General features: G+C 42.2%; 1 protein-coding gene across 16 annotated transcripts in view; it reads right to left on the reverse strand.

Annotated features, from left to right (window-relative positions):
• The window catches only part of LRMDA (leucine rich melanocyte differentiation associated), a 1,434,085-nt gene that overhangs the window by 91,701 nt on the left and 1,321,278 nt on the right, over positions 1 to 21,106 (reverse strand). For 15 of the 16 annotated variants that reach the window (XM_077124812.1, XM_077124811.1, XM_077124810.1 and 12 more), the window contains one exon: positions 11,316 to 11,478. The exons of the other annotated variant lie outside the window; for it this stretch is intronic. In XM_077124812.1, the coding sequence (XP_076980927.1) occupies positions 11,399 to 11,478 (80 nt within the window). In that variant the 3' untranslated portion in view covers positions 11,316 to 11,398. Of the gene's footprint in view, positions 1 to 11,315; positions 11,479 to 21,106 lie in introns of those variants that run through there. 16 annotated transcript variants of the gene reach the window in all.

A 21,106-nucleotide genomic window follows, 5' to 3' on the forward strand; every position in this document is an offset into this window, starting at 1 on the left:
TCTTATAAGTATTTTCTGAAAGAGACCTTAGCCTGATTTGTTCTTTTGTTTCTGGCTTATTTTATACAACATGTTGTCCCAAGGTTTACTCCATTCATTGTGTGCCTCTCTACCTCATTCCTTTATGTAGCTGTGCCATATTCCATCTTATAAATGTATCACAGTTAGCCATTCTGCTTCTCAGTCATTGTACCCTTTGGCTCCCTCCATCTTTTGGGCATCAAAGGTCATGTCCAAAATAAACAGACCCTATCTTACAGTATCCTCTCTTGGTTGTACAATCAGCAGCACTCTCAATTTTAGATGATTTCCATTGGTCCATAGAGACAAAGAACTGACAAACACAGTGTCACCAAATATCAAATAAAAACTACCCCTTATCATTTGTCCCTCCCCTACAAGTAGTTGCTCTTGGTAATGCTATGGTACTGTTGATGTCTTTCTGTTAATTATTGGCCATAGCATGCATTTTTAGTTTTCCTCCCATATCCCTCTACTATTGACTCTTTGTCCAACATCAAACCTTTTAAATAGTTTATGTAACTTCCCCCCAGTTCTACTTTTGTGTACCTCTAGGTATGCTATATTCTATGGTGTAACCTTTGAGATTCCGTTTACCAGAGTGAAATCATACAGTATCTGTCCCCCTGTGCCTGACCTACCCCACTCAGCAGTATGTCCTCAAGGTTCATCCATGCTGTCACATGCCTCAGGACCTCATTCTGTCCAACTGCTGTACATTATTCCGTCACATTCATATACCACACTCAATCCATCCACTTGTCCATCAGTGGGCACCAGACCATTTCCATCCTCTGGCAATTGTGAACAGTGACACCACAAACATGAGTGTGCAAATGTTCATTCATATCACTGCCCACAGCTCTTATGGGAATATACCAAGTATTGGTATTGCCAGGTGATATGGCAACTCAATATTTAGTTTTCTTAGGAATTGTCAAACTCCACAGTGGCCAGACTACTACATATTCTTACAAACAGTGAACAAGTACACCAACCTCTCCATATCCTCCCCAACATTTGTGGTCTTCTGTTTGATAACTATTTCATGCCTATTTATTGAACAGACTACTCTGTCCCAGTTCAGTGGGTTTGGGGGCCTTATTGAGGATCAACTGTCCATAGATTTGGGGTCTATTTGGGTACTCTCTATTTAATTCCATTGGTTGAAACTTCTGTCTTTGTGTCAGTACCATGCTGTTTTCACCACTGTGGCTTTATAGTAAGCTTTAAAGTCAGAAAGTGTTAGTCCTCCCACTTTGCTCTTCTTTTTTATGATATCTGTAACTACTCAGGGTTTCTTTCCCTTCCAAATAAATTGGATAACTAGGTTTTCCAAGTCTTCAAAGTAGGTTGTTGGGATTTCATTTGTATTGCATTGAATCTGTAGATCAATTTGGGTAGAATTGACATCTTAATGACATTCAACCTTCCAATCCATGAGCATGGATCTAAGTCATTTTAAACTTTCTTTCAGCAGTGTTCTATAGTTTTCTGTAGTACCTTGACATCCTTGGTTAGGCTTATTCCTAGATACCTGATTCTCTGGGCCACCATTTTGGATGGAATTCATTCCATAGCTGTCTCCTCGTTTAAGTCACTGTTTATATATACAAACATTACTGATTTTTACACATCAATCTTGTATCCCACCACTTTGCTGAATTTATTTATTTGCTCAAGAAGCTTTATCATAAGGTGGGCCATGGTGGCTCAGCAGGCAGGAATGCTTGCCTGTGATGCCAGAGGAACTGGGTTCGATTCCCAGTGCCTGCCCATGTTAAAAAGAAAAAAAAAAAAAAAAAGAAGAAGCCTTATCATAGATGTCTCAGGATTTTCCAGGTATAGTATCATGTCATCTGCAAATAATGAAAGGTTACATCTTCCTTTCCCATTTGGATGCCTGATTGCCCTATCTGGAACTTCTAGTACACTGTTGAATAATAGTGATGACAGAGGGCATCCTTGTCTCATTCCTAATCATAGGGTGAATGCTTTCATTCTCTCACTGTTGAGTGTGATGCTGGCTACAGGTTTTTCATACATGCCCTTTTTCATATTGAGGAAGTTTCCTTCAAGTCCTACCTTTTGAAGTGTTTTTATCAGGAGAAGATGTTGAATTTTGTCAAATGCTTTTTCAACATCAATTAAGATTATCATGTGACTTTTCCCTTTTGATTGTTAATTGATTGATTTTCTTGTGTTGAACCACCCTTGCATTCCCGGTATAAACCCCATTTGCTTACAATGTATAATACTTTTAATTTGTCATTGTTTTCAATTTGATAATATTTGCTGATAACTTTTGCACGTATGTTCATTAGGGATATTTGTCTGTAGTTTTCCTTTCTTATAGAATCTTTATCCAGTTTTGGTATTAGAGTGATGCTAGTTTCATAAAATGAATCATGTAGCATTCATTTTTCCTCAAATTTCTGGAAGAGTTTGAGCAGGATTGGTGTTAGTTCTTTTGGGAATGTTTGATAAAATCCCCTGTGAAGCCATCTGGCCCTGGGCTTTTCTTTGTAGGAAGATTTTTAATGGTTGATTGACTCTCTTTAGTGTAATTGGTTTGTTAAGATCTATTTCTTTTTGAGTCAGTGTAGCTTGTTTGTATGTTTCCAGGAATTTCCTCTAAGTCGCCTAGTTTGTTGGCATATAGTTGTTCAAAGTATCCTCTTACGATTTTTTCTTTTTTAACTTCAGGGTCTACTGTAAAGACCCTTCTGTCGTTTCTGATTTTTATTTGCATCCTTTGTTGTCTTTTCTTCTTTACCTAGCTAGGGGGGTCCATCAATTTTATTGATATTCTCAAAGAACCAAGTTTTGATTTTGTTGATTCTATTGATGTTTTGTTCTCTATTTATTTCTGCTTTTATCTTTGCTATTCATCTTTTTTTTTTTTGTTTTGGAGTTAGTTTGCTGTTCTTTCTCTAATTTCTCCAGGTGAGCAGCTGAGGCCTCAATTTTTGCTTGTTCTTGTTTTATAATATTGACATTTAAGGCAATAAATTTCCCTCTTAGCAGTATCTTTGCCAATTCCCGTAAGTTCTGATATGTTATATTCTCATTTTTATTCATCTCCAGATATTTACTGATTTCTCTAGAAGTTTCTTTTTTGACCCACTGATTATTTAAGAGTGTGTTGCTTAACCTCCGTATATTTTTTGAAAGTTCTGGTTCTTTGATGATTATTAATTTCCAGCTTCATTTTATTGTGGTCAGAGAAAGTACTTTGGATAATTTCAATCTTATTAAATTTATAAAGACTCATTTTGGCCCTAGCATTTGGTCTATCCTGGAGAAATTTCCATGTGCACTAGAGAAGAATGCATATTTGCATGCTTTGGGGTATAATGATATATATATATATATATATATATATAGGTCTAAATAATTTATCAGTTTATTATTATAACCTAATAATAATTGTTTAGGTTCTCTATTTCCTTGTTGATTCTCTGTCTGGTTGTTCTATCTACAGTGGAGAGTGGCATATTGAAGTCTTCCACTATTATTGTGGAAAAATCTATAGCTCCCTTCAGTTTTGCCAGTGTTTTCCCAATGTTCTTTGGAGCTCCTTGATTGGGAGCATAAACAGCTATGATTGTCATTTCCTCTTGATGGATTGTCCCTTTCATCAATATGTAGTGTTCTTCCTTTTCTCTTATGACATCTTTACACTTAAAGTCTATTTTGTCTGACATTTTTATAACTACTCATGCCTTCTTTTGGTTACATCTTGCACAGAACATCTGCCTCCATCCTTTCCCTTTCAATCTATTAGTATCTTTGGGTCTAAGATGCATCTCTTATAATCAACATGTAGATGGATTATATTTTTAAATCCATTCTGCCAATCTGTATCTTTCAATTGGCAAGTTTAGGCCATTATTGTTCAAAGTTGTTACTGTAACAGCAGTTCTTGAATCCACTGTCTTATCCTATAGTATTTGTTTGTCAGATCTTCTCCCTTTCTCTGTTTTTATCCTTTAAGTTACCCTTACTGGTATTCTTCAATTCTGTGCCCCACTCCAGATCTCTCTCTCCTGTTTTTTTATATTTCAGCTGACAGGACTCCCCTTAGTATTTCTTGTAAGGCTGGTCTCTTATTGACTACTTCTCTCAGTCTTTGTTTGTCTTTGAAGATTTTAATCTCTCCCTCACTTTTGAAGGACAACTTGGCTGGATAAAGAATTCTTGGCTGGGAGCCTTTTTCATTCATGATCTTAAATATTTCATACCACTGCCTTGCCTGCATTGTGCCTGCTGAGTAGTCCAAACTCAGGCTTATGTTTTCTCTTGTATGTAGTAGATTGCTATTCTTGTGCTGCTTTCAGGTCTTTCTGCTTCTCTTCAAGGTTTGACAGTTTGCTCAGTATGTGACTTGGAGTAGGCCTATTTGGATTTATTCTATTTGGGGTTTGTTGGACATATTTGATTTGCATATTTATGTCTTTTATATAAGGTTTGGGAAGTTTTCCCTATTATATCTTCAAGTAATCTTCTTAGCCCTTTACCCTTCTCCTTCTGGGACACCAATGATTCTAAAATCTGTTGACCTATTATTTTCCATCATTTCCCTAAAATCTAGTTACTTTTTCCCCATCTTCTTGCCATTTGTTCTTTTGTGCACTCTAGTTCAATTGTGCCATCTTCTAGCTTACTTGTTCTTCCTTCTGCTTCTGCATATCTGCTATCATTTGTCTCCAGTATATTTCTTATCGGGTCTAATGTATCATTCATCTCTGTGGGGTCTGCCATTTTTCTATTTAATCTTTTGAATTCTTCTTTATGTTCTTCTAGTGTCTTCCTGAGACCTTTATTTCTTTATAAATATCTTTGAGAGGTTGCTTCATATTCTGTGTCCCCTCCAGTCTTTTGATTTGGTCATTTGGCTGGGCCATTTCTTCTTGGATCCTCACATGCTCTATGATTTTCTGTTGTATTTGGGGTATTTGATAATCTTAATAAGGTTATTTTGCAAGCTGTTTTCCTTCACTCATGTAAAGTTTTGTATTTACTTGGTCTTGCATTGAAGATTCCCTTTTTCACTAAGTTTGTCCAGTAATTACCCACCAAACCAAGGCCTGGATGTCACGTAGGGGATACAAATCTACTTGAGTGTCTATTTGGCAGGGGTGCACAGGTAGTTCAGTGGCAGAACATCTGCCTGCCACGGGGGAGATCTGTGCCCAATTCCTGGCCCATGCACCCAAATATATATATGTGAAAAATAAATAAATACACACCTCAACTGTAGTAGGCCCCAAAGTCAGAAGACAGTTGGGGACAAGTTCAAGACGGTGGCCACAGAAGGGAGAGAAAATTAAAAATAAATAAATAAAAATTACAAATCAATTAAAATATAAATATGTAAAGGTGTATATAAATAAAGAAATACTACTAATAATAAATATATATAGAAAAAATATATTAAAAAAAATAAAACCTAGGCCCACAGGGAGTTTGCCAGACTACACTTCCTGCTTCTTCCCAGCAGATGGCATGGGCCTGAGGCACCCCGTCCCCTCAGCCTGCCCCTCTGCAGCTGCGGCAGACAGCTGGGATGATGGCGTACACTGGGGGAGTGCTGTTTGCAGCTCACGGTGGCGAGTGGTCCTGGTGGGTCTGCTGTCTACCATGCTTGATAGGATGGCTATTTTCAGCACCTGGGGCTAGGGGTGGGAGGGGAAGGTGGTGGGGGGGATGGCACAGCTTTCTATGGGGGATGGCCAGGCCTGACGTCATGACTTCAGGCTCCCCATGGACAACGTAGGCTGTGGCGCCACTTGGAGAGGCCTCCTGGACAGCCACTGGGACAGGCTGGAGTGGAAGGAGGTTAGTTCCCTTGGATCCACATTTCCCCACACACTGCAGCCCACCTCCAGTGGGGATCATGGCCAATTAGACCCACCCTGTGCTCTCTGTCCCAATCCTGCACCCCCTCCTCCCTAAGAAACCCTGGAGACCCTCTGTGATCACTCATCCCCTGGGACCACAGTTCCAGTCCTTCTCTCCCTGTCTCCTATCTTGTCCCATGGAACAGAGATGAATTTAATTTATTCCACTTCACCATCTTCCTGGAAGTTCTTAGCACCATTCTTTAAGTCTTTTATGTGATATGTCCAAAGTCTGGCTTCATCATTCATGGTTTCTGAAGTTTTATCCTGCTTCTTATTAAGGTCCACCATTTCCTATTTCTTTGTATATTTTGTAATCTGTTTGTTTTACACTGGGCATTTTGAAATTTAAAAATTTTCTATCTGGAATTTAGATCCCGAGGTGTCTGTTCCTTAAGCTTGTGACCAGGTAGTGTTACGACATGATTTCCATAAATGCCAGGAGTTAACTAGAAGGGGAGGGAGAGAGAGACATGGGGAGAAAGAGATAAAAAGAATAAATAAAAGAAAACATATTTCCCTGTCTTTTCAGATCAGCCTGTGAGATTGCTTGCCTTCAGAGCTTAGTGGTCCTAACAGTGAGTTTAGAGAACAGCCCTAGATGAGAGCAGATAGTCCCCCCTGGTCTTTTCTGAACGTGCATCTGACCCTTGGCAAGGATGCATGGCCCTAGGAATTTCCCCATATCCATGGATTTGAATGTCCCCTTTCCTGTAAGAATCAGTTTTCCCACATGGGTAGCACTCCTTTGCCCCTGATAGCTGCGATTTGAGCGTTTTCTTATTGCATTGTGTAGGAGAGCTCTGTGAGCTGCATCTACATTCAGGGAAAATTCTGAGCCTTTGATGCAGATATGGTCCTGGCTCAGTTCTTCAGGCTGTCACCAGACAGTTTGGCTCAGCCATATGCACCCTGGCATGTGCCCAGGGGTTACTCTACACCCTTCAGAACCTGGATCAGGGACCTGTACTGAGAGTGCAGGCCAGTTCCATGCCGAACCTGTGAGGGAATGGGGAAGGCCCAATAAGTGTGTCACATGATTTACCTACTGTTTCTAAGTTGCCTTTTGCTTGATTCCGTATTCACCCAGTTACTGAAACTCTGAGATCTCTGAGAAAGTTCTTGCCAGTTCTTGCTTGCTGCTTAAAACTCGTGTGGGGGAAGTGAGAGTGTCTCACTTAGCCATCTTGGTCCTTAAAAAGTTTTGTTTTCTCGTCTTGTCAGGGTGCCTCCGGACTTAGTGAATATATGCGGGGTTACTGGGAAATGAGACCCTTTTCTCTTTGGTCTTATTGTCTGGAGACATTCTCCCCTTATATTTCAGCCAGTGAAGCAGCTGGTGAACTTACCTTAGGATGCTGTTTTTTTGTTTTTGTTAAATATTAGGATAGTATTTTTTCCTAATATTTAGGAAAAATTAGGAAATTTTTAGGAAATATTTAGGAAATTTTTCCTAAATATTGATGGATCAGACCCACCCTGCGCCCTGTTTATTTCATTGTTTTTTCATGTTCTTTCATTGTCTTGGGCAAGGCAACTTGTAAAAATTACTAAGAGATGGTACTTGTCACTTAAAGCAAAGAGGATTTCATTTTGTGGAGAAAACCCTGCTAAATACCACTTTAGTGCTGAACATTAGCAAAGTTCCTCATTGGCAGAAAACTGTCTTCTCCCTTCTTTCTCATTCCCTTGGCTCCTTGTTTCTCTTTGTCCGCTAAGATCCCATGCCCTAATTCTGCTTCAAGCCATCCCATGGCACAGTCTCATTCACTGCCATTCATATCATGCCCACTGTGGCAATTTATCCCACATGAATTACATAATTAGAATTTTATCCTGTCTTTCTTCGCAAAACTGTCTTGTCCTAGGTTGAATGCTCTCCAGCCATGGTTCCTGCTACTTTTTATTTTTTAAAAAGCACATGATAATATGTTAATTTATACAAATAATATATAACCTGACCTACCCACAAAGTGAAAATTTAACAGGATTATAATTATCTAAGGAGTGACTTCTAATGCCGGTAAACCTTTAGAAGACAATATCTTTGGACAGTTGGCTCTGCCCTTTAATAGTCTTCAAATCCTTATTATTAGAGATAATATACAGTAGCCCACTCAGGGCTGATGGGCTGGTTGCTACACAAATAAGGAACCAACATGTTCTATGCTCCTCTGAGTTCATTTCCTTTTCTGGGTCTCAGGCATGGTGCTTTCCAGCATGACATTTGGATACGTTAGACTAGACTAGAATCAAGTGATGGTGGAAAGCTTCTTGGAAAAATAACTGAAAAATAAAGATGGTGAAAAGTTCAGATTGGACCAGGTGCCATGGATGGACAATGTGGAGGAGTCTTGGAGGACCCTGGCTTGCCCAGCCTGGGTGCTGGGCGGTGGGGAGGACCTGACTCACGCTGTTCTGAGTAGTGAACACTGTTATTGTGTTGATGAAATGAGCCCTGCGGATTGTTTTTGATATGCATATTAACAAAGAGGAGAAAGACATCCGGGTTAGGTTTCAGTAACAGCAAGAAAGACGTTTTCCCTTGAAAATGTGCAAGATACATCTCTGCTGTGTGTGTGGGGGGGGGGTGGGGGTGGGGAGAAAAGTCCTTTCATCCAGAGTCTGTAGTTTGCTTTCTTTTATTCCTTAGTATACATGAATATGTGAAAACACAACGCTCAGATACGCAGCCTGATGGAGTGATAATCACTTATAATGTGCTTCTATTTAAAGCAACAAACAGATGGAGGGTTTATGAGCGAGGCTGGTAAAAGCACAAGCAAATGATTCCAATAGTTGTACTTTTAATAGGATTCCCCACAATCTAAAACATTATTCTTCAAGGAACAAATTGTTCCATAAAATTATGTTACTTTGGAAAAAGACAGTCACCCTGACTTTGCTGAGGCAACAGAGGACACCAGCCTCGCTCTGCATTAAGGTCCCCACATCCGAGGGTCCCCAAAGTCAGATCAAGGTCTCAGGGGAGGCCAGACTACAGCCGGACCCCATTATCCCTGAGGAGAAAGCTCCGCGGAGAAGGGTAAAAGGAAAAAAGACCAAAGGGTAAAGGGGGCATAAAGCATGTCTGTGCGTTGACTGAATTTATTTCCTGGAGAACGGAGAAAACAAAGTGTCTCATGCTCTTCTAATTCCCTATTTTTAAAAACAAGGTTTGGGAAATTCTCCCAGATTTAGGATAAACATGCCACATGATTTCCTCCCCTGCCAATTCCAATCCAAGTCAAGCGCTAGGACGGCAAATCTTGCTTAACAAACAGTGGAATTGTTGACAACCCAACACTAATTCATTTTCCTAATGCCTTCTTAAGAGAAACAAACTCACTGTAAGTCTATCATTAAGACGAATATACAGTAGTGGTGGCCTTTACATAAATTATAGTTAGACCTAGTCTTAATTAAAGTTATTACACCATTTGGGAAGAAGACAAAGAACTCAAAAAAAAAGAGAGACAAGGAAGCACTGTGGGCAATAACTCACTCCGAAAGTATTTTTTGCTTCCAAATCTCACATCGAGGGAGACATTCCTGGGCATGATACAAATGGTTCTGACATTAAGAAAAGTAAACAAGTAAGAAAAATAAAGATGGAAAAATTCTGTGGTCAGTTCACAAGTGCTTTTTTATTGTTTGAGGCAGGGTTAAAGCCTTTTATCAAGACAAGGATAGATGTGCCATTAGATTCAATATGACATCAGGCTAACCCATCCGCCCTTGCCCAGAACTCTGGCCACCCATAACATGCCATGGACATAACACGTGCTGATGCTTCTGAACGAAGAGCCAGGGTGGGACGTAAGGCTGCAAATTTAAAGTATTATCCCTGTGCTGTTTTTTTTTGTGTTTTTAGATCAAACAGAATCATGGTACTCAGCCCTGGTTATTAATGCTCTGGCGAGATAAAGGCAAACATTCACTAGCCTCTACTCATTAATGGTCTCGAGGACTTGAAACTTGTCTGACAAGGTTACACTGTCGAAAAGCTGACTCCTGCCGGCCTGGAAGCCTGTCATTTAAGGTCTCCTTCAGGGGCAATGTAAATGGACTAGAACTCAGAAAGGAGGTTTCTTTCCAGCAGCTCAGGGATTCGGAGTCCCCAGAGACATCGACCACAGCAATGCCCTAGGCACTTGGTATCTGTAATCTGGGGACATCCTCTTTCAGGCCTTGCCGTCCTCACTAACCTAATACAGGCTAACCAGGACAATGAACACTTGACTAAATAAAAGAAGCAAAACTAAATGCTAGTGCATCCATAGCAACCCAGTCCATGGAATATCTTCTAGAGTGATTTTACTGGTGCACCAGGAACGTAAATGCAATTACGGTCGCCCAGTGAGCATGCTCATTTCCCACAATGCATGAGGGCTGGCACCCAGCCAGGGATGCCCCATCTCACAGGCTATGGCTTTCATTTCCAACAACGTCTGAGAAAGACCAAACTCAAAGAGTTTGTGCTTTCTATAAAAAACAGTTGTCTGATGGGTGTTTTCTATAGTTCTCACTTTGTTTTTTTTAACCTCTTGACCTAGCACTCTCTCTTTCATCACTTTTCTACCTTTAAATAGCACCCAAAGAAGCAAGTTGCCCCAAACGCAGAAAGGGCCATAGGCATCGCTGGACTTGTGTGTGGATTAAAAAGTAAAAAACAAAAAAAGTCCCTAGAGCAACCAAAATCCCTCTTGCTGGGAAAGATCCCTGACAGTACAAAGTTTTAAGCGCAAGGACTGGATTTAGAAATGAAGGAAACAAGGAAAAGTTCATGCTTTCGTAGTCTAGGATTTACTCCAATACAGAGACTGTAACAACATGAAGCTGGCCGTCAATGTATGAATGACCTGGCTGAGAAATCACACCTTCTGGTCTCAGAAAAACTGCAAACCAAAATGCACTGCCTGCGATAAAGATGCCACGAGATGTGGGATGGGGAGCTACGCAGATGCCAAATAGAAGCGATTGAGACTCAGGAGAACAGGGGAGAGGGACTATTTCAGTAAAAATAAACTTACAGCTCCATGGAATAAGAGTGGATCTCAACTCGGTAGGCAAGCTGAAGACAGGAGTGTCTCCCACATGACCGGAGCCCACTGAGCATACTGGGGAGGTCCCAGGTGTGACCTCTGCTCCCCCACGAGTGTGCAGGGACCAGGCAATCCATCATGGTGTTCGCCCTGTCAGCCCCGGTGCTTTGCCGCCGCTGCCTGTCACCCTGGTGGATGAGACCTGCTTATGAGTGATCATGTCAATCTCTGTGTGACCGCTCAGTCTAAGGCAGAAGGATGATGCTGACAGGCCTGGCAACGTCAGCAGAAGGGACCAAAGGCTGGAGGCGCAGACTTCACACACAGATGCGATATGGGCCATTAGTTTTTCTTCAACTCTCTTTATTTTTGTTTGCTCTTTTTATTTCATTTCTCATGAAAATAGGCTCAGGTATACAGGACTTGGCTTCAGAGCTGTTCATCTCGGATAAACCTGTTGCCTTCTGAATTTTTCCCATAGTAAACATAGCGACACTTCCCCAGAACACCTGCAAGTAAAAGAAAGCATCATTGCAGGTGGCACAATTAGGATAGCAGTGAAACAGAGCTGTTGCAAAGCAGGAATGTAATGCAATCGCTGGTCCAATGGGCAGAGCCCCAGAGGGGAAGGACTCTATCTCCCTGCCCTCAGCGTTGACATTCAAATAAAATGTCACTACCCAACCCAGGCCCTTGGCTCCTGGGAATAACCTATTTCTTCTATGATTTCTTTTCCACCTTTTGAGGACTTTCCTAATTTGGTCAATTACTCCCCCAAATATAGCACACGTTTCTCTTCTCTACAGGTTGCCTCAGTAGAGATTCTACAAATGGAAAATTAAGAGTTTAAAGACCCAGCCCAAGCAAAAGATGTGTAGCAATCTTCTCAGATTTGTGGCTATTTTTAAGTCCTTTATCATGAATCAACATTGTTACCTTCCAGAGGGTATTTTCCAGATCCCAGTGGGCACTCAGTTACGTATTGGATGATTAAGGAAGAGTGGTGATGTCGACAAAGATGTCACATGGAAGGCAGCCAGAACCTATGACATTGATAAATGGCTGGTTCCTTTCAGGATTGGTCTTGGTGCGTTGGATTACATTTATTTTCATCTTCACTTTTAGTTTTAAATAATTACATGGCTCCATTCAACAACCTTCCTCTCATTTGAAGAGATTGTAGGAGGACTTAACTATGAAAAATATCCCTGGGATATGGTCAAACTTTTAAATCAACTCATTATTTATTTTAAACCACTATAAGAAATCACCTGCTATGGCTATTGTAAAAGCTTGCTAAGCATATTAAGGAGAAATGAATTTTTCTAAGAAAATACTTATAACCTCATTTTGCTGTTTGCCATTTTGGTTTTTTCCTTCCACTTTTAGACAAACTAACTTAAAATTCAGACATACAGAGTTGTCTCATTACTAACAGAAGTTCTCTGAAGTGTACCCAGACAACTGGAGAAATCCAAAGAACTATATCCATAAAATATTCATCCAGGAATCACAAACCTGCCTGTGAAAATAGCTATCTATATCCATGATTATTTTTTTCCCGTCAGTTTCAGAGTATGAAACCAACAAGCACCAGTTATTGTTAATTCATGATAAATTAGTACTTAAAATTACACGGGGTCTTCACACCAGAAGGCCTAAGTAATAAATATTTTTTTCTGATTGAAAAAAAAAAATGTTTCCACAGCAACACAATTTTAAACCTTGTTCTTAACTAAGAATTGAAACAGGTCTCTTAGAAACTTTTAAAGACAGGACAGAGGTTCACACGTTTGAATGGATTGGGACCAAGTTGAAATTACTGGGGTTGCAGAATCTCTTAGTTCCAGGGCCTCCAAAACTGGTCTTGGGCTCACTCTTGTTATTTCTTTTTTCCCTCTTGCTACCTGCTGCCATGAACAAGTTCACTGTGGCCCACTCTTCTCCCTTGGCCCTGCTTTATTCCTGGGCCCCAAGTGCCAGTTCTGGATTCTCAGGACCAATGTGGTACCTGGAAACAGTGAGCTTCCTTGGTCCCTTCTTGGGTCCTAAATTATTCTCCTAGCTGTTGGTTCTCAGCTGCTCCTTTTGTGGTGCTGTTGCTCACGCTAAGATGGTCAGCTAGGCTGGGGTCCCTGGGGGTGGGTCTGGCTGGCCAGTCTCTGCTCCACGAGACAACATCTTCTCCAGGTCTGGGCCCAAGTGTCTCCCACGTGACTGAAAATCCACAAGGGGCTTCCTTAAACCCGATGGACTCAAATAAACCCTCATGATTCTGGAAGGCCGGAGCCAACGGATGTTAATTTCTTTCTACAGCACCAAGACAGGTGTGAATTTTTATAAAAAGAAATGGATAGGGCTGTCGGCTAGCAGAAACAACACCATCTCTCCTGAACCAAAGAATGCCCAGCCCATGATGGGTGCCTTCTCTCCAGGAAACTCCCCAGTGCATCCAGGGACCCAGTTCCTCTTCTCTCACCTCTCTCCAAAACTCGCTTCCACTCCGGACCCTGCCTGGGTGCAGCCTGGACTGCCAGTGCCAAACGTGGAAGGATGGGAGATGCTACGAGATGTGCCCCTACGCCTGCTTTCTGTTCGGCATTCATGAAAGTCCTTTTTTTTTTTTTTTTAAGGCCTACCCTGTTTCTTTGGGCCTGGAAGCAAGAATGTTTATAGACATCCTGGGGAGAGATGGCTGTTTGATGAATGCGGGAGACCGCGGCTAGGTGTCAGCGTTGGGAAAATGAGGCCAGGACATGAGGTATTAATATTGTCAATGACCTCTTGACGGGGAAACAGATACTGCATTCGCCGTCAGATTTAAATAGACATCAAGTGCATTAATGACAAAAGGGCAGACTTCAAACAAAAAAGGGGCCGAGGGTTGGGGAGCAGAGCTGGTCTCTGTGCTGTCAGAACCACAGACAGGCCCGGGACTGTGTGCGATGACAGAAAGCAGAGATGCTGACAGAGATACCCGGGCCCTATTATGCCAAGTCTATTCTAAGGCCGTCTGCTGCTCTAACGAAAGCTGACATCACTCCCCAGCACTTGGGGTCTTTTCCTGCTGCTCCTGCAGAAGATTTCTCCCCAGACAGCATTGCGGGCCCCATCACGGCTGGGAAGTCCCCCAGCCCTGTGTGGTCAGCGCGGCTGGGTCCCGGGGCCGCAGGATAACCGCAGTCCCTCCGCATTTGGATGTTGCAGGAGAAGTGCACTCATCCCCATTTGCATCTCGGCCACTTGAGGTGATCAGAAGGCCGACGTGCCAGGAGCTGTCGCCTTGGATAAAAATCCTTAAAGAAAAGGCCCTCGGTGCACAGGCCGCTCTGGGAAGACACGGGGTGAAGGCCTGGCATCCCAAAGCGCAACCCGGCTGCTCGTGCAAGCCTGGGGACAGGGGCTCCAGCTAGTGGCTCTGAAAAACGGCTGAAGTTTTGGAGCTCGAGCAGCCTTACGATTGCTGAAATTAAGCAAGGGTTTTGCCTCTGTAGAGACTCCGGCCTGAGCTCACAGGAGGGATGCGATTGCCTTCAAAATGGGACTTTGGTGTTTAAAAAATATATACGAAACTTGAGCAAGGAAGAAAAAAAAACAACAACAAAAGGCACAACCCTATGCGTGCGCAGGAGACTTTATCATGGAGGTTATTTGTAAAATAATAGGCTCTGCTCATAAGTGAAGGTGACTCTGCTTCTCCATACTCTCCCCACGGCCCAGCTTCTCCCATCACTACAGCTGCCACGAACTGTGAAAATTACAGAGAGGAGTGCTGGCTTGGGAAGAGCATTTTGATGGGGAGGTGCTCCGAGGCTGGAATGTGGGACTCGCTGTTTGTAGGCAAGGGTTTCCTTGCACATCTACGGTGGGTTTCCTTGTTTGTATCTCCTCAAAGTCCCATGTCTTGGGACTGGAGGGGCAACAACACATTTAATGGCAAATGGTGTGTTTTTAAGTAAAATATCTGGCTCTGGCCACAATGAGTGACGTGGGTCACGGTGCATGAGGCCACCCTGTGCCTGTGTTTGTGGTGCTTTCTGTTCCAGGGCCCTGAAAAATGACGGTGCTGTCCCCAGGGAATCCTTTCCTGCCAAATGAGACTCCTAATTTTTCTTAGGTAGCCAGCTCCCCCATCACCATAAGCTCTTAAAACTATAATTATGAAAAAAAATGTATCGGGAAGAATCTGTTTTAAAGAGGCCCTTTATCTCTTATTGCTTCCCCCTCCAGAATGTCTGTTCTAATTATACAGGTTCGGTTATGACCACTTGGGGTGGAATCGGCCTCTTTGTGGATGCAGATTGCCACAGCAGAGGCAGGACCAGAGAAATTGCTGGGGGACCCACAGGGTGTCCTGGGAAGGAAATATGCATGCATGGAGTCACTTGAGTCCAGCTGAGCCTGGCAGGAGGCCCGACCTCCAGGAGGGCTCTGGCTCCATCCAATGCAGTTTGAAAGTCCACTCAGCAAGGGCAGTCGTGTATTTATTCCAGCTCTAACCTTACACGTGACCATGCATGCACACATACCCTTCCCTTGCCAGGCCAGTTTCTGTGTTTGGAAGACAAGGGCAAATGGCCAGATAATCCCTGAGGTTCATTTTAATTCTGAAATAGATGATTGCGTACTTTAAAATGCTTCCCTTAAGAAGAGAAGGATGTCAGGTCCGATATTTCTTGATGTAGGATGCAGACCCCATAGTCAGTAAATCAAAAATTTGATTTGGACTAAGTCACCTCTTGAAACCCTGCCAGTCCATGGGGCCATAGTATCAACTGGACAGGACAGGAGCTCTGCTAGGTTAATACTTTCCTGCCTCCTGGACTTCATACTCTGAGAGCTGGGAAGTGCAACCACCAACTCACCTAAGTCTCACTAGCTTTATTGAGCCTAATTCTCATTAAGCATCCTCAATAGAACTGATGACTAACCATCAGTAAGTGATTTGCCATTAATGTTTTAGGTGTGAAAGAAAAAAAAAATCTTTGCATATACAAAAATAAAAACTTATTTGATGATAGAATACAGGTTGGTCTGATAAATACACATTTGTAAATTAGGAAAAATTAAAATATCAAGTCTATTGTCATTATTAATATTAGCCTTGGTATTGTTTTAGTGATCATTTTTAAAATGCTATCACCGCTTTCATGAGTATAGTTGTGCAAAGAGAAAGATTTTGATCTGCTTAGATCACTACAAGCATTCGGAAACAGGTGAGGGAGGGATAGTGGTTTTTCATAGAACTCTGTTTCTATTCTATATGAATAAAGGAAGGAATTGGATTCCTCACAGACTCTGCAAAAAGCAGTGATAGTGTTGGGAAAAGGTGGATGGGCCTTTTTTTTTTTTTTTTTTGAAGAGAGAGAAAGCTCATCAGGCAGCCCCTCTGGTCCGCGGTGGAAGGTTCTAGAACTCTATTTCCATGTGGCACTATATACACCAAGCATGTCACCCCTACAAGACCCTCCCCTCCTCCTCAATTCCTGGTGTCTAAAACAGTGCTTGACATGCAATACGTATATGTTAACATATTAAGTATTACAAATATAAAGTGTAAACAGAATCCAAAAGTACAAATTTCAACTGCTGACTGCTAGCACTTTAACCTGTGGCATGACTAAAGATGTTTAAATATGTACCTCATTGAGGAAGGGGACTGGGTAACAAAGGACAATAGCTTCAACTCCTAAACACTAATGCTGTTTTTTTGCAGGACATTTTTTTTTTTTCCCTACGAAAACAAATCACAATGTTTGCTTGGAAAGGGAGAGGTGAACTGAACACCATCATCCTGCCTTAAGAGCTGTAAACACACAGGCAAAGGCACATTCCCCAGAAAAGCACATTCCTCAGTCTTTGTTATGTGTGGGCTGCGAGTAAACCGGGAACTGAAAAGGAATAAACACCCATGTTTTACGATCCTGAGAAGGGGCCGGAGCAATACCCTGAGGTCAGCCCGGACATGTTATCAGCTCTGCTGTTGCTATCACCCGGGGTTTAGCAGAGCCTGAAGAATTACAGGCTCCTAGCAGAACATCCTCTTTCAGCGTAAGCTACTTAAACGCTAAGGCAAAGGGAAAGAAAAGAGTCTTTAAGAGGACTTAAGGGAAGGAGTTGCTTTAGAGTAGTTTGAGTGGAAGGAGGACCAAATCCCTTCGTCCGCTCCAGACATACTCTTCCTTCACCTCTGGCCCCCTCTGAGATGCCTGGGGTTGGATGTAAAATGGGGAAAGGCTCCTGGCCTATCCCCAAGGGAGAGTGGAGACAGAGAAGACAGTGAGACTTTCTTCCCAAACCATCTGTGTGCGGCTTCAGGCCAGGGTCTGGGAGTATAATCTGCATACTGGGTTGGAATGGGGTGCCAAGGGAGCTGCAGGGCTTGCTAGCCCCCCAAACGTCTTCACAGCAGTGGGCATGCTGTCCTTACCAAATACTGTACTAACTTCCACAAGCCCTGCCAGCCAAGGGCATTTCCTAGCTTCCTCTCAAATGAGCAACGTAGGAACATTTTTCCTTTCTTGTACAGAACAGCCCCAAGAGGGATGCTCTGACCTAGCTATCTTCACCCTGACATTTTGCACTGGTGGGCATTTGAAATCTGCCCCTTTGACCCCAAGGATGTTTTGGATTTAAGATTATGAATATAAACATGTAACTGAGCCTGGCATCTTTTCTTTGAGAAAACATTAATTTTCACAGCAAACTCCATTTAGCCAATTTAATTCCTTAATCCATTGTGTAAATGCAAAGCCAAACCATTTCTATTTTTCATAATTTCGTTTCTATTTCATTGAATTTCTTTTCAATGGGATCAATTATTTCCCATATAAATTTTACATTGCCGTTTAATTCCTCAATCAGCATTTGCCAAATGTCAAATTTTCCTGATTATATCTTCTAATGCTCTCTTAAAGTCATCATTTTTTACAAAAGTCACATTTCCCCGAGTAAAATGTGGTGGATCTGAATTGCGACAAGAAGACTTCAGTCTTCTGTCCGAGTTTAGATGACAAATTATATTTTGCATTAACTTCATTTCAATTTATTTTGTTTTGATTATTTCTACCAAGGCTAAATCTCTCCCCATAGATGTGTGCAGTTTTCAGTTTACTGATAAGATACAAATCTTGGGTCAGTTTTCATCTCTAAAATTTTTTTGTGAGTCCATATTTAGTTGCTGTCAATTTTATTGCAGGCTGATTATTTCTAACAGCGATGTTTATCATACATTAGGATAGAAGGATTGGCTTAATTCACTTCTCAGTACCAAGTAAGTGGGGCAAAGGAGACTCCCCTGGGTGTATGATTGGACCCAATCAAATACCAAGCAAGCTGCCACCTGTGCCAGGCAGCACCTGCCTTGAGAAGAGGGCACTCCCTGCCTGAAGGCCTGATGGGAGGTTAAACTTTCCACTGAGACAGAACAGAGGATAGGGTCTGCTTAGACAAATGCTGGGCCTTTTCAAGTCTCACCTGCATGTTTGTAAGAAAGCAGGGAAAGGAAACCACTCAGCCCAAAAAGGATTTTGGCAAACTCTGTCCTGAAGGTGATGGTAAGGCAAAGCCGGGTTGCACATCACCCAGACCTACAGTGGGGTGGGTGCTGCACTAACCTCCAGAGAAATGGGCAGCCAAGCAGAATATGACAGACCAGAGTCTGTGGAAAATACTCCCAGGGCAGCTGAAATGAGGCTTGTCATTTTAAAAGAGGAGGAGGAGATGAGAAAGGGAGGACAGGAAAAATAAAATGCAGGGCAAGTTTTCCCCTCACACAGCATTAGTGGCAAATGGGAAAGCTGGTCCAAGTCCAAGAAAAAATTGCACTGTCAATTGGCTCCTAAGGAACAAGTTCTGTTGTCCCACCTTGGGGCCTGCTCTGCCCACGGGGATGCTGGGTTCCAAGCTGAACCTGACTGCATCATTCAAGGCCCTCCCCTCAACAAGGGGATATTAGGCTTGACAGAGAGAAGTTATCTGGTAGTGCATATTTCCATTATGGGCGCCCTGGAAATGGACACGGTCAACATGCTTTTCCATAGATATCAATGCTTAATACATATTTTTTTGCATTGGAGGTGGCCGAAGACTGAATCCCAGTTCTGAGATGTGAGTCGCTCATTCCAGTTTGACCATCACTAATATTATTGACCTCTCTTATTTACATGTTTCTATTTGATTAAAATATAGCAAGTGTAGGGGGAACAGCCAAACTCTATAGCAAATATTTCCTTGTCCCAATAGACTCCCTTCCCCAGTAAACTGTTAAATCTTTTTAGCCAGTTAAGTTGCACGTTTGCTTCTCAGGTTACTTCTCAGGTCAGAAATGAAGCGAGGAAGAGCTTTTACCCTGATTTCCTAAACAATAGTTTATGTCCATACTCCTATAAGAGTACTTTATAAACTAGGAGGGATGGCAAATAATAAATAGAATACTAAACTTTCCTTGAAAACTATTTCTTAAACAAGAATGGAGCATTTTGGAGCTGAAACAGAACGTAAAGGTCTTCATTTAAAGTAAAAGACCTTTGTTTTACAGAGGAGAAAATGAGATTTGTTGGGTTTTGAATGAGGTGCTCCACAGAAGCCACGTTCACGTCTCAATCCGTGCCCCTGTGGGCATGGGCCATTTGTAAATTGGACCAATAGATGTTATCAGTTAAGGTACAGACTCATCTGTGAAGAGGGTCTTTGAAAATCCTATTTAGATGAGGCCATAACACTGGAGTCCTTATAAATCAAGGAAATTCAGAGGCAGTCAGCTAGAGAATGCCACAGGAGATGACCAAGGAGGCAGAGGTGCAAGCCACAGGAACCAGGGATTGCAACAAGACAGCTTCAGCATGCTAGGTGACTCCAAGAGAAAGCCCCCGGGTGTTGAGATTTTGACTTTGGACTTCTCACGTCCAAACATTTGAGATAATAAATGCCTGTTGTTCAAGCCAACTCATTGTGTGGTATTCATCCTAGCAACCCTGGGAAACTAAGGCAAGCTTCAAATTAGCTTCCCTAAGGGCACAGAGCCAGGCCAGACACAAAACAGAACTCCACCTTTCAGTCCAGATATATCTGAAATATAGGGTGCCGCCGTCGGAATAGAATTAGGAATTTTGATTGTACAGCTTATTTTTCAAACTCACCATTTGGTTGCTCATTCCAGTTGACAGGAACTCGAGGTCCCCCAAGAACTTCAAAGATTACCAACAGCCTGACTTGGGCTCACTTTTACCTACTTTTTCATTGGGGGAAATTTCAGCTCTGGGAGGTTGGTTTTGTGGGAGCACGTTTTCCCTCTCCCCCTTCTCATTATTCTAAGTAGGTCTTAATGGATTTGAGACGGGCTGGATTTCAAAGTACATGCCAAGACAGGATGCAAATCAGGGAAGACTGGTGAAGAACCCTTCACGGCTGCTGCCTGATGGATGTCACACAAACTAGGCTGTCAGTCAAAGTGGAAAGCGGTCCGAGTGGTATGGATCTGTTTTTCTTTCTGAGTTTTTGATTCAGGAACTCAGAAAACTATCAGACAGGAGAAAGGAAAAAAAAAAAGCCATGAACCGCCTCTATCTCCACAGTCATCTTTCCCACCTTCCATCTGAAGTCAGTAGCTTCGCCACTAGAGGGCAGCATGAATTTAGGAAACCGCCAGCCTTCTTTAGAAAAATAAATAATAATAAATGAAGGCAACTATTCAGGAAGGGCCATTAAAGCCACACTGTGCCTTTTTGGCCACCAATTATAGGTTCTGTAATGATCAATATGTCATGTTCGCGCACTCTGTGCTGAAGAAGGCTTTCTGGGAACGGAGCTACCAGACAATGTCCCTCACTATTCCCTTTTTTGGATTCCTCTGGCCTCAATTCTGGGGTCTGACTTCCTCCTCCATCAATTGCTGTAATTAATCTCCCAGGCTCACAGGGTGGGGATTTTTGCATAGCACCTGCATAAATGTAAAGAAGCGTACAAAGTAATAGGCAAAGATACATCCCTCCCATTTCTCAGAAGTCCGAAGAGAAATATGCCACCCAATCATATGGAATTACCAAACATCATTTGACAGCCAAGGAGTACAAATAAACAAACAAAAAAAGAAATACAAACCAAGAAATCCAGCTCCAGATCAACAAACTGTGCGAA

Source organism: Tamandua tetradactyla, chromosome 13, assembly GCF_023851605.1.
Source record: "Tamandua tetradactyla isolate mTamTet1 chromosome 13, mTamTet1.pri, whole genome shotgun sequence".
NCBI lineage: Eukaryota > Metazoa > Chordata > Mammalia > Pilosa > Myrmecophagidae > Tamandua > Tamandua tetradactyla.